This window comes from Symphalangus syndactylus, chromosome 9 (assembly GCF_028878055.3).
Source record: "Symphalangus syndactylus isolate Jambi chromosome 9, NHGRI_mSymSyn1-v2.1_pri, whole genome shotgun sequence".
NCBI classification, from domain to species: Eukaryota; Metazoa; Chordata; class Mammalia; order Primates; family Hylobatidae; genus Symphalangus; species Symphalangus syndactylus.
Genome location: NC_072431.2, coordinates 41,319,222 through 41,331,912, shown reverse-complemented (window position 1 = coordinate 41,331,912; position 12,691 = coordinate 41,319,222). Strand labels below are relative to the sequence as shown.

General features: G+C 46.2%; 1 protein-coding gene across 2 annotated transcripts in view; it reads right to left on the bottom strand.

Annotated features, from left to right (window-relative positions):
• PLA2R1 (phospholipase A2 receptor 1) overlaps positions 1-12,268 on the bottom strand; it is a 118,677-nt gene extending 106,409 nt beyond the window's left edge. For both annotated transcript variants that reach the window (XM_055291987.2, XM_063609478.1), the window contains exon 1: positions 11,984-12,268. In XM_055291987.2, the coding sequence (XP_055147962.1) occupies positions 11,984-12,089 (106 nt within the window). In that variant the 5' untranslated portion in view covers positions 12,090-12,268. The remainder of the gene's footprint in view (positions 1-11,983) is intronic.
• Positions 12,269-12,691: the final 423 nt, after the last annotated feature.

The window sequence follows — 12,691 nt, the reverse complement described above, 5'->3', positions numbered from 1 at the left end:
CACATGTTCTTCCCCACTTTCTAGGGAGGAGAAAGCAGGGCAGTGCTGGAAGGAAGACAGGTGTGGCAGAGGAGACTCACTTCACCCATAAACCCCGAACCATGAACTTCAGAGCTGGATGGAACTGTAAAGATTATTTAACCGAACCATTCTTTCACTTTTTTTTTTCCAAATCCATTTTTGTCTTAGAAGTTTTATATCTATCTACTATATTCAGTCCAGCTGTAGCTTTATTTACATGCAATCATTTATAACTTAGAAAGAAGTAAATAAACTGCTATAGATTGTTGCCAAACATTTCGAAGTAGCTGACTTGAAATTTCAGACGACAAAGATCTATCAAGTGCTTGATGTGGCATGGTTTGGGAACCCTGCAGACAGAAGGATATATATGTCACAGTGTTTGCCTGCAAGGAAATGACATTCTCCCTGGGAATCCCTGAAATGCACAGAAAAAAATTATACCCTAATGCCAAAATGTATTTTGACATAGGAGATATAAGCAAAAGGGGGTGCCATGAGGTTGGAGTCTAAAGCCTGGGGCCGTTATTGCAGTTTGATCTGTCTGTGTGAACAGCAGACTGGAGGTATCTACAGGAAGTTTCTCCTGAGGCCCCTCCACTTGACCATCTGCACCCCTTCTGATCACCTCTACTTGCCTTTGGTGTTCCCTTTAGCTTTAGACAGCTCTTCTCTTAGAACTAGCTGAATGAAGGTTTGAAGTGTTAAGTGAGTAAGATAAGATTTGTACTGTTAAGCCTTTGTGAAGTTTCTGCATTTTTAACAAAAAACACTTGAAAGAAACAATAAAACAACAATTTTAATGGTGGCATTTTAGGCAAACAAAGGACTTTCTGGTATTCAATAAATTACACCATGAAGATGTTCACCTAATCCAACTATACACATAAAGTCAGTCTCTGTGCTGCTCCATTAAGGGAACTGGAAGGAAAAGTTCCAGTGCATGGTTCACATCAAGTGCAATGCTTAACACAAGCTATTAGAAAGCCACAGCATGCAGGCTACAACCCAATTTCAATCTCCTACCCCAGTCCATAGGTTTGAAATTGCTCTACTCCATCTACCCACAGAGCTAGTGCTGGGCTCACACCCTTCCTGCCCGGCAGCCTGTCTTGACTCTGTCCATTTCCTTGCTGTTCTGACAGTATTTAGGTTTCAGCAGGGACGCAGTCCAGAAGGAAATGGGGAGGGCATCTCTCCTCTGTAACCAATCTGAAGATGAGCAGCTTCTCTCTTGAGATGTATTGACCTTTTCCAGCTTCACAAATTTGGGTTTGTCTCTATCTGTTCTGTCTAGTGAACAATGGATTCAGAGCTGATTGCGTTCCTAAGATTACTCAGTAGCAGGAAGGGATACTGTAAGCTGCTGAATCAAGTCCTATTCATGGCCGAGTGATGCAGAAAATCTGGATTCTTAATATGACCTTTCAAACCAATAAGTGAGGAATTTCTCATGCTTGCAGCAAGCAGCATGTGCATGGTTCTTCAAAGAACAGATCCATGGAACAAAGTGAAAAGTGGGCCAGCCCTTCCTACCTCTCTCTGCATGGAAATGTGCATTTTATCTCAAATCATCTGAGTTTTCATGTGTCTCTTATTCTGAAACTTTTGAGTTCCTGTCAATTGCCTTCTATTAATCAACTAAAAAGTTACCCAAGTACATTTTTTTAAAAAACCTCTTTGTCCTGTCTCAGAACTTTCTTCTCTTTCCCTGTCCTAGCATTGTCCTTAACTCTTAGCCTTCTTTATTTTCCTACAGCTTCTGAACCTAGATAATCACCATCTCCACAGGGCCATGGACTGCTCTTGCTAAATCTTTTTACATGTTCTCTTCCTTTTTCTCTCTAATCTCCTCAAATTGCCTCTCCAAGTTCCATGAGGCACACAATAGTCTTTCTCACATGTGGGAAAATGAAACCCAGCATAATTAGTGCCACCGGACTGCAGTTCTGTGAGGCTTCAAATTGCCTGTTACCAACCCCTGTGCCAGGAGGGGTTAACCCTTGCAGACTGTCCTTGTCACTCCCTGGCCATTCCTGTTCCCTCCTCTGTCCTCCTGCTCTGTCCGCATTTAGCAGTTGCTGACCCTGGCAGAAAATCTTCTCTCTTCCGTGATTCTTTGCTAGACCTCTGTATCTTACCAATGAATTTTTAAACTGAGTTGAAAACATTTTTCTTCCTTTTAGCTTTTAGTCTATTCTCCCATTGTTTTGCCTTTATTTAACTGGAAAGTACTTAACAGACATTGCTGGTGTAAAAATCATTATTCACAGCAGCTCTGTGACTATCTTATAGACAGTTGAAAATATACCATCTCAGTCAAAAGGGCGCCTCATTACGAAGTGCAAGTTAGGGCAAGGACAAAAAGACAGAACACTGTTAAGATGCCTGCATATTAAATCCCTGGGGGAAATGATTCAAAGACTGGGTCATGAAAACCAACAAAACCAGAAAACAACTCCAACATCAACCAAAACAACTCTGGAAATGATATGGCATTACTGAAAACAAACGTGCTTACAATGAGCTATCCATCTTAGCTAATTTGAGAGTATGCCCATTAAAGGAAAAAACAATTACTAAAGTGCAAGGTAGAAATGTTAAAACAAACAAACAAACAAACAAACAAAAAAACAACTTTTGTGGTAGATAGAGTGCTAGTCCCTGTATCGGTTTGCTACTAGAGTTGCCATAACAAAATACCACAAACTGAGTGGCTTCAGTGACGGAAATTTCTTTTCTCATAATTCTGGAGGCTGGAAGCATGAGATCAAGTGTGGCAGGGTTGGTTCCTTCTAAGGGCTGTGAGGGAAGAATGCATTCCTGGATTCTCTCCTTGGTCCCTAGAGGACCATCTTCTCCCTGTGTCTCTTCACATCATCTCTCTATGCATATTTCTGTGTCCAAGTTTCCCCTTCTTATGAGTATACCAGTCATAATAGACTAGGGCTACCCTAACTGCCTCATTTTAACTTGTTTACCTCTATGAAGACCCTATCTCCAAGTAAAGTCTCATTTTTATATGAATTTGGTGGAGGGGGGGGGGAAACAATTCAAATCCTAACCATCCCTATCATTCTTATTCAGGCTGTCTACATCATTTGCAGGGTCCAGGGTACAATGAAAATATGTGGTCTTGGCTGGACACGGGGAAGTCAAGTCAATGTCCCTTTCCCAATGGGCCCACAAGAGATTGCAACCTCTGAGCTATAACGTGCTTAGAATACAGTACCTAGATTGAGGATACATGAGAGGTTCTCACTCAGCCCTTACAGAACCCACAGAAGTGATATCAGTCCAGTGGTGACAAATACTGCCTTGCACTGCCCCAAAATGCTACAAGGCATCCACTCCCAGGGCCCAGGCCTCTAGTCCCCCAACTTCAATGCAACCTGGTTGCCACTGTGTGCAGAAGGCAGCAGCAATTGTGGGGCAGGAGTTGGGAGGAGGCATATGAGAACCCATCCCGGGGAGGTAGACAGGGGACACCAGGCAGAATTGAACAGAGGCTCCAAACCTCTGGCTTGAGATCCATTGTTCCATTGGACAGCATGTGCAGCACACAAATTCAAAGATAGAAATGATTACGAATCCCAAGACCCCAAACCATGGAGCTTTAAACCCCAAGTAGAAGGAAGGCCCTTCTGAGTATAGGGCCCTGCGCAACTGCACTGGTTACATCCCCATGAAGCTCTCCTTGTTTGCATTTGAACAAGGTTAACATTATGTAAAAAAGACCTTGGCAAACTACAGAGCACTTCTTTTAGGGCAGAACTGCTTAAAACTAGAAGAGTATCTGCCTTGGTTTTCCCATCTGCACAATGGTTTTAATAGTAATGCTGGGGCTGGGTGTGTAGTTCACACCTGCAATCCCAGCACTCTGGGAGGCCTGGGCTGGAGGACAGCTTGAGACCAGGAGTTTAAGACCAGCCTGGGCAACATAGCAAGACTCCTTCTTTACAAAAAGTTTAAATTTTATAATAAAAAGAAAAAAATAATAGTGCTGGCCTCACAAGACCTTGATAGGGATTATCTCAGTCATGATGATCACTTTGTAAATATTAATAAAAATAAAAACCAATCTTAACTTTGAATATGAATGGTGCCAAAGAGCAGCAAAATGAAAAAATGTTTATAGTTAAATAATTACTTCGAGTTTCCTGTTTATATTTTCATAATTGAAAAGTTCTCAAGAGCAGAATACCAAAAACTAGAAGTGGTAACACTATTTTATTTCCATATTTCTTTGGAACTGTAGTTGTCTGGAAAGTATCATAAATTAAAAAGCCAAGTGGCTATGACTTTTCTGTCTTGTTTAGCTCTGTGTCACAGAACCCAAGTTACAGAAATTCTAGTCATAATTTTCTAATTTTCTGGAGTGGCTTTGTAAAATGTTTTTCCCTAAATGACTTAATATAGTGTTTATATGGTGTTGTTTTGTTTATTTTATGAACAATAATATTTCTTTTTGCTTTGATCAATTCAAAACATAATTTATGCTCCTAGCTATGCGTTGGAACATCTCCAAAAGGCTCTCAAGGATAATTTCTAAAAAAAAATGGAGGGAAGGTTTATAAATGTCTTAAATCGATTACTTTGATAGATTACATGAGGATTTGCAGCGTTAGGATTGAGTTCAGAAGAGGCAACACAAGGGGATTGTTTCTTCAGAAAACTTGATATAAATAAGCAGATTGTTAGGTCAAAGAAGGGGAGCTGCAGGGACAACTAAGCTATCTGTGTGGCCCCATCTTTCCTGTCATGGGCTTGGAACCTGCATTGTGTGGCATCAGTTACTGTGACAACCAACAATAGGAAAAGAGTTAGAGGCTTAAAGAGAAAGAGTAAATAGGACCAGGAAAACTGGACATCTATGCTGACTCACAAAGGCTTGCCAGGAAAGGAGCCAGGCAGAGAAGGTGGGATGAGAAAAGTATGAAGGGGAAGAAATGCTGAGGGATGACAAACAGAAATGGGAGAAATGGAGTCAAGATGGCTAGCATGATTCATGGCCAGGAAGGGCAGCTAAACACTATCATGCTTTTACTGAAATTCCATTTCCAGATTAGTAGAATGGCTCATTGCCTAGGGACATCAGAATTGCCTAGAATTACACATAAATCAGTAGCTTTGCACATTTCTGCTTTAGGAAAATATCACTCCCACATGTGGAAGGAGGGGTTTGGAAAAGGAGGAGTTGCAGAGAGCAAGAGGCGGCCTCCTGTTCTTCCTGCTGTGAAACCAAATCGCATGCTCCTGTCATGCAGCAGGATACAGAATGAACCATACCATGGGGTCACCAGGCTATTCAGGGATCCTTTGCATTAGTGCTGAGTGCTTGGTTCGAATCCCCATGCTGCAAGCTCTTGTGGGCACAAGTTACTTAACCCTTCTTCATCTGGAAAAGAAGGGTATGTATTAATACTGCCTACCTGTTTTGATGAGGAGACAATGTGTTGATGTAAATTAAACAACAAAGATTAACGACGCCCCAACTGTTAGAAAATACTAGAAGCAGTAGAGGGGCATTTTTACCTTTGTATTAGAAACAGAAGCTATGCGGGAAATCTCAGGGCTACAGCTTCTCCCCACTGCCGCCTCCAGGTATTGGCTCTCATCGCCCTCTTGCAGAAGGTGGCAGCTACCCTCCTTCCTCACCACTGGGGCCCTCTGCCCTGAACCACTCTTCCCCACATTCACCATGGCTTTGATACCAGCAGACTCCCCGCTGTTCTCCACACCCCAAAGCCACTTTAGCTTCCACACAGATGACCCAACACTCTGACTCCATGCTTTCCCCACTGCAGGTTGTGGCCCATTTATGGTCATGAAATCAACTGAACGTGTTATGACCAGGGAGACAAAACAAAACAGAATGGAACAGGAGGAAATGTAGCAGCATGTCATATTAGGTAAGGGTATTTTTAAAAAAATGAAACATTGTTTCAGTTATACATATGTAGACCTATATGCTGTGGGTTGTGATGTAAAATGTATTTCTTATTGTGGCTTGCTGACAAAAGAGTCCCAAACTCTACTGAACTCTAGCTTTGCTCTAGACATTGGGCTCCTTGACCTCCTCTGCTGTGAGGACCTTCTTTTGCCTCTTCTCCACTTTGGTGACCACTCCCACAACCATATCTTGGATCTGGTCACTACCAAGAATAGGTCCATCTCCAAAACTTGGATTTTGCACTCTATAACCACTACCTCTCCTATTCTGCAACTTTCCCTCATCTAACTTTCACTAACTGTTTTCTTTTGTTGTTGTTTTTAAATATATATTTTCCTCTTTTTAAACCCTGTTTCTTGAACCCAAACTTTCTGCTCCTCAATCCTCCTATTGGGACTGACTTAGCTCAGCTTTAACTATCCAGACGGTTTCTTTGCTGCCCTCCAGAATTACCCTCTTCAAGGTGACAGGAGACCCTCTTCAAGTCTCGAACTGAAAATGGCACTTCTAAACTTAAACATGCAATCTGGTTCCCCTTTGTGCAAACCCACAGGGCCCTTCTCAGCAGTACCCAATTCACTCAGCCAGACTTTTTCCAGAAGCAGGGTGCCTCCAACCAAACTCTTCCTCATCTCTCTCATGCTTCCAAATATAGACATGTCACTGCTTCTTGTTTTGCCTGGGACCCTACTCTGGTGGTCTACGGCATCCACAGCCCTGGATGAAGCAGCATCCATCCCTAAGTCCACCTCCTGCCTCTACCATGGCCAATTAGCCAGGGTAAGGCCTTCGACTCGAGGGCAGAGCACAGGAACTGGCTAGCATACTGTGAAGAGTGCAACCGGACCCCTCTCCTAGGAAATTAAGGGACTCTTCCCAGGAAGGTAAGGGAGCTACACAGGAAAGTCCTGCTAGTCAAAGCCAAAGAAACAGTCAACAGAAAGAACAACCAAGCGGGAACCACCATAGAGCCCCAGAGACAGAGAGAAACAGATAAAGTAATGCTTCATGTCAGTGGCCAGTGCCTGTTTCCCAGGAGGCCTGGCTGCCCTGAAGAACCTGTCCTGGGTCCCCCTTGAGATCCTGGGACCATTACAACCAACTCCATGTTTGCCTGAGTGACCTTCAGTGGGCCTCTTTCCTTGAATCCAAAAGAGCTCAGAAGGGAACTTTCAGCTCACTGAACTTTTACTGTTGCCTGACACGTGATCTTGTGCCTTTGCACATGAAATACGAGTTCCCAGGAATGCTCAGTCTTCTTTTTCCTATATGGTAACTGCCTACTTATCCTTTAGGAAAACAAATGTCTTTTTATGAGCCTCCAGCTCCCCAGGCCAGTGCCTCCCCTGCATGCCTTCAGCACTTTGCTCATCCCTGGTTATCATAAGATCTCTCTAGCTGTTTTGTAATTGTTTATGTTTCTGTATCTGTCCCTGGACTCTCAGCCTCTTGGGGCCAGTGTCATATCCTACTCATGTTTTTACCTCCCCAATCTGGAGGTGGGTAGCAGATTCTATTGGTTTCCTCCTCACACCCTCTAACCTGGAGCTCACTCACCTGCAGACAGTCCCTATGCACTCCCACTGATTTTCTGTGGCTCTCTGCCTGAGAGAGACCAGGAGCACCAGGGGGTGAATGTCCCAGGAGTGACCTTAGTCAATGAAAGGTGGGAGTTGGTGGATAAATACTTCAGCTTCCTGCCTGTTGGTGGGTCCACTGAGTTCTATACAGTTCCTCAAAGGGTCCTTTGTGAAACTGGGCCCCAGTGGCCTGTGGTGGCTTTCTTCCCTCCCTGGTCTCATGTCCTCACTCCCTTACCATGCTTCCTAGAATCACCTCCAAAAAAAAAACTACTTGCACCCTAATGAAAACATGTCTCACGAATTGCTTTTGGATGAACCCAACTAAAACAGGGAGATAAAGCACATATTGCCTGACAGATAATGAATGACTGAGGCCATCAGCCCCTACCCCTCTTTCCGTTGGCGCAGCATGTCGAGAGACACCCCGTACACCGAACCCTGTTTCACTTTCTTCTCCCTAGATAGGACCTGATGGCAAGCACACTGACCACACACTCATCAGCACCTTCACCTCCTTTGATCACAGATCATTTAGAAGAGCCTACCCTGAGTGTCCCCAGGCACTGACACAGACTTAGGTTCTTTCCACTCCTGCTCCGGGAAGCTGAGCACTACAGAAGGAAACTCTCCTACAATATATTAGTTGGGGACCATTTCACATTTATCATTTTTCAACCCTCAACAAAGCTTCAAAACCCTTTTACTTGCCCCCAATCATTTCACTTAGCAATAACTATGCCCAGTTTTCACCAGGATGCTCCATCCCCTTCTTCTTTTTCCCCTCGTCCTCTTTGTATCTAGAGTACTTGAGTGAGTGAAGTTAGCGTGTCTTAGCACTTGCTAGAAGAAGGGCTCGGATTCTGATCAGGGAAAACAAAGCACAATCAGGCTCCTTGCAATAACCAGCTAGAGCAAAGGTCCCCCACCTTTTCTGCCCCAGGCACTGGTTTTGTAGAAGACAAATTTTCCACAGACCAATGGGGTGGTGGGGTGGGGGATGGTTTTGGGATGACTCAAGTGCATTACATTTATTGTGCACTTTATTTCTATTATTATTACATTGTAATATATAACGAAGTAATTATACAGCTCACCATAATGTAGAATCAGTGGGAGCCCTGAGTTTGTTTTCCTGCAACTAGATGGTCCCATCTGGGGTGATGGGAGACAGTGACAGATCATCAGGCATTAGATTATCATAAGGAGCTTGCAACCTAGATCCCTCACGTGCACAGTTCACAATAGGGTTTATGCTCCTTTGAGAATCTAATGCCACCACTGGTCTGACAGGAGGTGGAGCTCAGACAGTAATGTGAGGGATGGGGAGCAGCTGTAAATACAGATGACGTCTCTTTTGTTCACTGTTGCTCACCTTCTGTTGTGTGGCCCAGTTCCTAACAGGCCACAAACTGGTAGGTGTCCCAGAGGTTGGGGCTGCCTGAACTAGAGGTAGGAGGAGGTGAGCTTCAGACCTGCCAAGTACAGCGCTGTGCATTGTAGTAAATAATTGTTAGGCGGTCAAACCTGTCAAAATGTCTGGATCGGCCAGAGGAAGAGGGCGCCATGGTGAGAGGGCAGCAAAAGGACAACACTTAGATATGTACTATTACTAGCTCCATTTTACAGATGAGGAAACTGAGCTACTGACGGGCAAAATACCTGTCCAGGGTCACACGGATGGTAAATGGCATAGTCAGGATTTGAACTCAGATCGTCTAGCTCTGAAGCCCGAGAACTTAACTACTATATAATACTGTATCTACTGACTTTTGAATACAGAATTGTATTAGTCCATTTTTACACTGCTGAAAAAGACATACCCAAGACTGGGAAGAAAAAGAGGTTTAGTTGGACTCACAGTTCAACATGGCTGGGGAGGCCTCAGAATCATGGTGGGAGGCGAAAGGCAGCGGCAAGAGAAAAATGAGGAAGAAGCAAAAGCAGAAACCCCTAATAAACCCATCAGATCTTGTGAGACTTATTCACTGTCACGAGAATAGCATGGGAAAGATTGGCTCCCATAATTCAGTTACCTCCCCCTGGGTCCCTCCCACAACACGTGGGAATTCTGGGAGATACAATTCAAGTTGAGATTTGGGTGGGGGCATAGCCAAACCATATCAAGAATTATTGATAAATCATTGGAAAATCATCACAATACAATCCATCATCTGCCTCCCAAGGCTGGCATGCTTATAATACATACCAGATCTACAAATAATACATATCAAACAATTCAGATAAAAAATGCTGTATGTATAATCTGCTGTGCATTATTACATAGCCAATATTAGTGGATTGGAAATGAAAATGAGTGTGCATTTTTCTCTCAGTTGCTCTGTGGATGTCAATTGTGGCTAAAGTGAGTCAATGTGGTACAGTGAACACAGCGGTAAACTGAGGCACCCCAAAGCATGGCTAACTACACAGCAGCCATACCTCAACTTCCACATCTGAAGAATAGAGGGCTAGAGTAGACAATGTCTCAGGTCCTTTTCAATGTTAAGATTTTGTCTTTCCATTTTGTATTGACAATAAAAACTTGACTTCAAGCCTGTCCAGCTTACACTTGAAATTCTACTGATGCAGGTGACTGGAGTCAGGGAGGGAGCCTGTGCGAGGAATGGTACATAACCTCTGTGCTCCTTGGAAAATCAGCAGCAGCATTTTCATATCTGAAGAATCTCTATGCCAACTATGTCAACCTTTTCAGATGTGCAAATTGCACCTGGTAGGTACAAGGGCTAGCAGATGGCTCTAATTTCAGAGTGTCTTTGACTACTAAAAAGAAGGCACTGATGAGAATTTGTCTCAGGCCAGGATTTGGGTCTGCTACATATAGAAGGGATTAGCCCTTTGCTCGGAGGATCACCAGCACATACTCTCTGTGTGGCCCAGTCCAACTTCTGTCCTGTGGGCTGCTGCCCTATTCTACCACCTAGTGCCCAGGCGAAACCCACATTTTAAAATGCAAATGAATAACCACTGCATGGTAAACTTAGTGGGAAGGAATCATACATACTACAGGATCAGATGTGCATCCACAGGAGCAATTTTCTGAATTGACCAAGAAGGTAAGAGCATCTCTGACTTTGGTCACTTTAGAATAAGAATGGTCTTGTTCTACCTGCCCCTGATTAAGCCTCCAGGGAGCTTAGGAAACACAGTCTAGAAAAGACTATCTCAAAAATGTAGACATATTCTACTGGGGAGGAAAAACTGTGAACGCAGATATTGATCACATCTTGTGTTACCCCTTCTCTCCAAACTTACCTCCAAAGGCAGAGAGGATGGACGCTGTCTGGAGGCTCCTCCTGGCATATTTAACTCCCTCTTGTCCCCCTCCTACTTGCATATATGGACTTCTGCACTTAGGCACAGGCTTCTCTGCCTGAGGTGGCCCATTCTCGAATGCGGGCCCCTGCAGGCCAGAAATCTCTCCTCCGTCTCTTTACACATCCTTCTGAGTCTCATGTGTAGTAGGTGTTCAATAAGTGTTTGCTGAATTGAACCCCATTTTTCCACTGAGAGAGACTAAGGCATAAAGGCTCCAGATCACACGGTTCATGGAGCCACTGGGGCTCCTCTCCCTCACCTGGTGTGATGTTTTCAGGCGGGGTTTGGTGGGTTAGACCTGTAATCCCAGAACTTTGGGAGGCTGAGGTGGGCGGATCACTTGAGCCCAGGAGTTCGAGACCAGCCTGGGCAACATGGTGAAACCCCGTCTCCACCAAAAATACAAAAATTTTGCTGGGCGTGGGGGCACACACCTGTGGTCCCAGCTACTCGGGAGGCTGAGGTGGGGGGATCGCTTGACGCCGGGAGGCGGAGGCTGCAGTGAGCCGGGATCCCGCCATTACACCACAGCCTGGGCGACAGAGCAAGACCCTGTCTCAAAAAACAAACAAACAAAAAAAGTTTTCCTTCAGGAAGGGATGGACTGGGGAGGCCTGGCTTGGGGGTCACTCTCCGAGTGGCGACGCAGACCCTGAGCGCTTGCTTTGCAAGGGGACGAACTGAGCCATCTTTTTGCCATCATTTATCCGAGATGTGATCGTCCCAAATAGGCAGCTCTCGGAAAGTTTCCGTTTTGAAACTTCTCCGACACTCCTATCCCGGGCGGGCTCCGGGTGCCAGAGCCGAGAGAAGTTGCCTACGAGACCAAGGCCCCCCGTCCCCGCCGCCCGACCCCCGCAGGAGCCAGGAGGGTGCCGGGCCGCGGGAGTGAGGTGCTGGGCCTAGACAAGAGGCTGCAGGACACCACCCCTCCCCCCATGCTCAGGACTGCTGACACACGAACCCCTACAAACACGGCCGCCCTTGCCCGCCAGCTTGGCCCCTAGCTTCACCCCTTCTTCCTCTCCTTCGACCAGCCCGACCCCCCTCCCTAACGTACCGATCCAGTCCCCGACCCTGGGAGACTCACCCTGCCACTCCAGGAGCCGCTCTGGGGTGAGCGCCGCCGCCACACCCTCGGCGCAGCCCCGCGGCGACCCCAGCAGCAGCAGCAGCAGCGACGCCGACAGCAGCATCGCTAACCACTGGGCTCGCCGGGAGCCCCTTGTCCCTGGAGCCCAGAGCCGCGCGCCAAGCACCCGGCCCTGCCGCGCGGAGGCGCATCCGTAGCCTCTTCCGCGCCCCACCCCTCCGGAGGCCTCTGCAGCCCCGAGCCCTGGACACACACTCCGCCACCCCTGTCTCCACAGTGAACGGACACTCGGGGCTCTGGGCTGGGACGCGGGAAAGTCGCGGAGGTTTTCCCCGCCCCGCTCACTGCGGCTTGGGGAAGGAGGAGGAGGGGTGAGCCATCTGCCCTTCCCAGAAATTCCTGCCTTTGGGGTGGGGATAGGGGGAGTGAGGCTTTTCGTGGCACACTCTCCGCTCCTTCCGCCTGCATCCCCGCTCTCTCCTTTCTGGGGGAGGCCGAAGAGGAGTTGCGGGTGAGCGATTTGAGAATCTCCAGGACAAGGAGCCTGACATCCGGGTTTGCAAACCACCTGGATTCTGGTAAACACAGCGGGTTTGCAGCGGGCAGCCTAGAGTGAACCCAGCTGCTCCGCGACGCAGGCGCTTTGGGAGGGCCCTGGACTCCTTTGACATGTGGAGCACTGGAGACCCCTAAGGGGCCACGCCA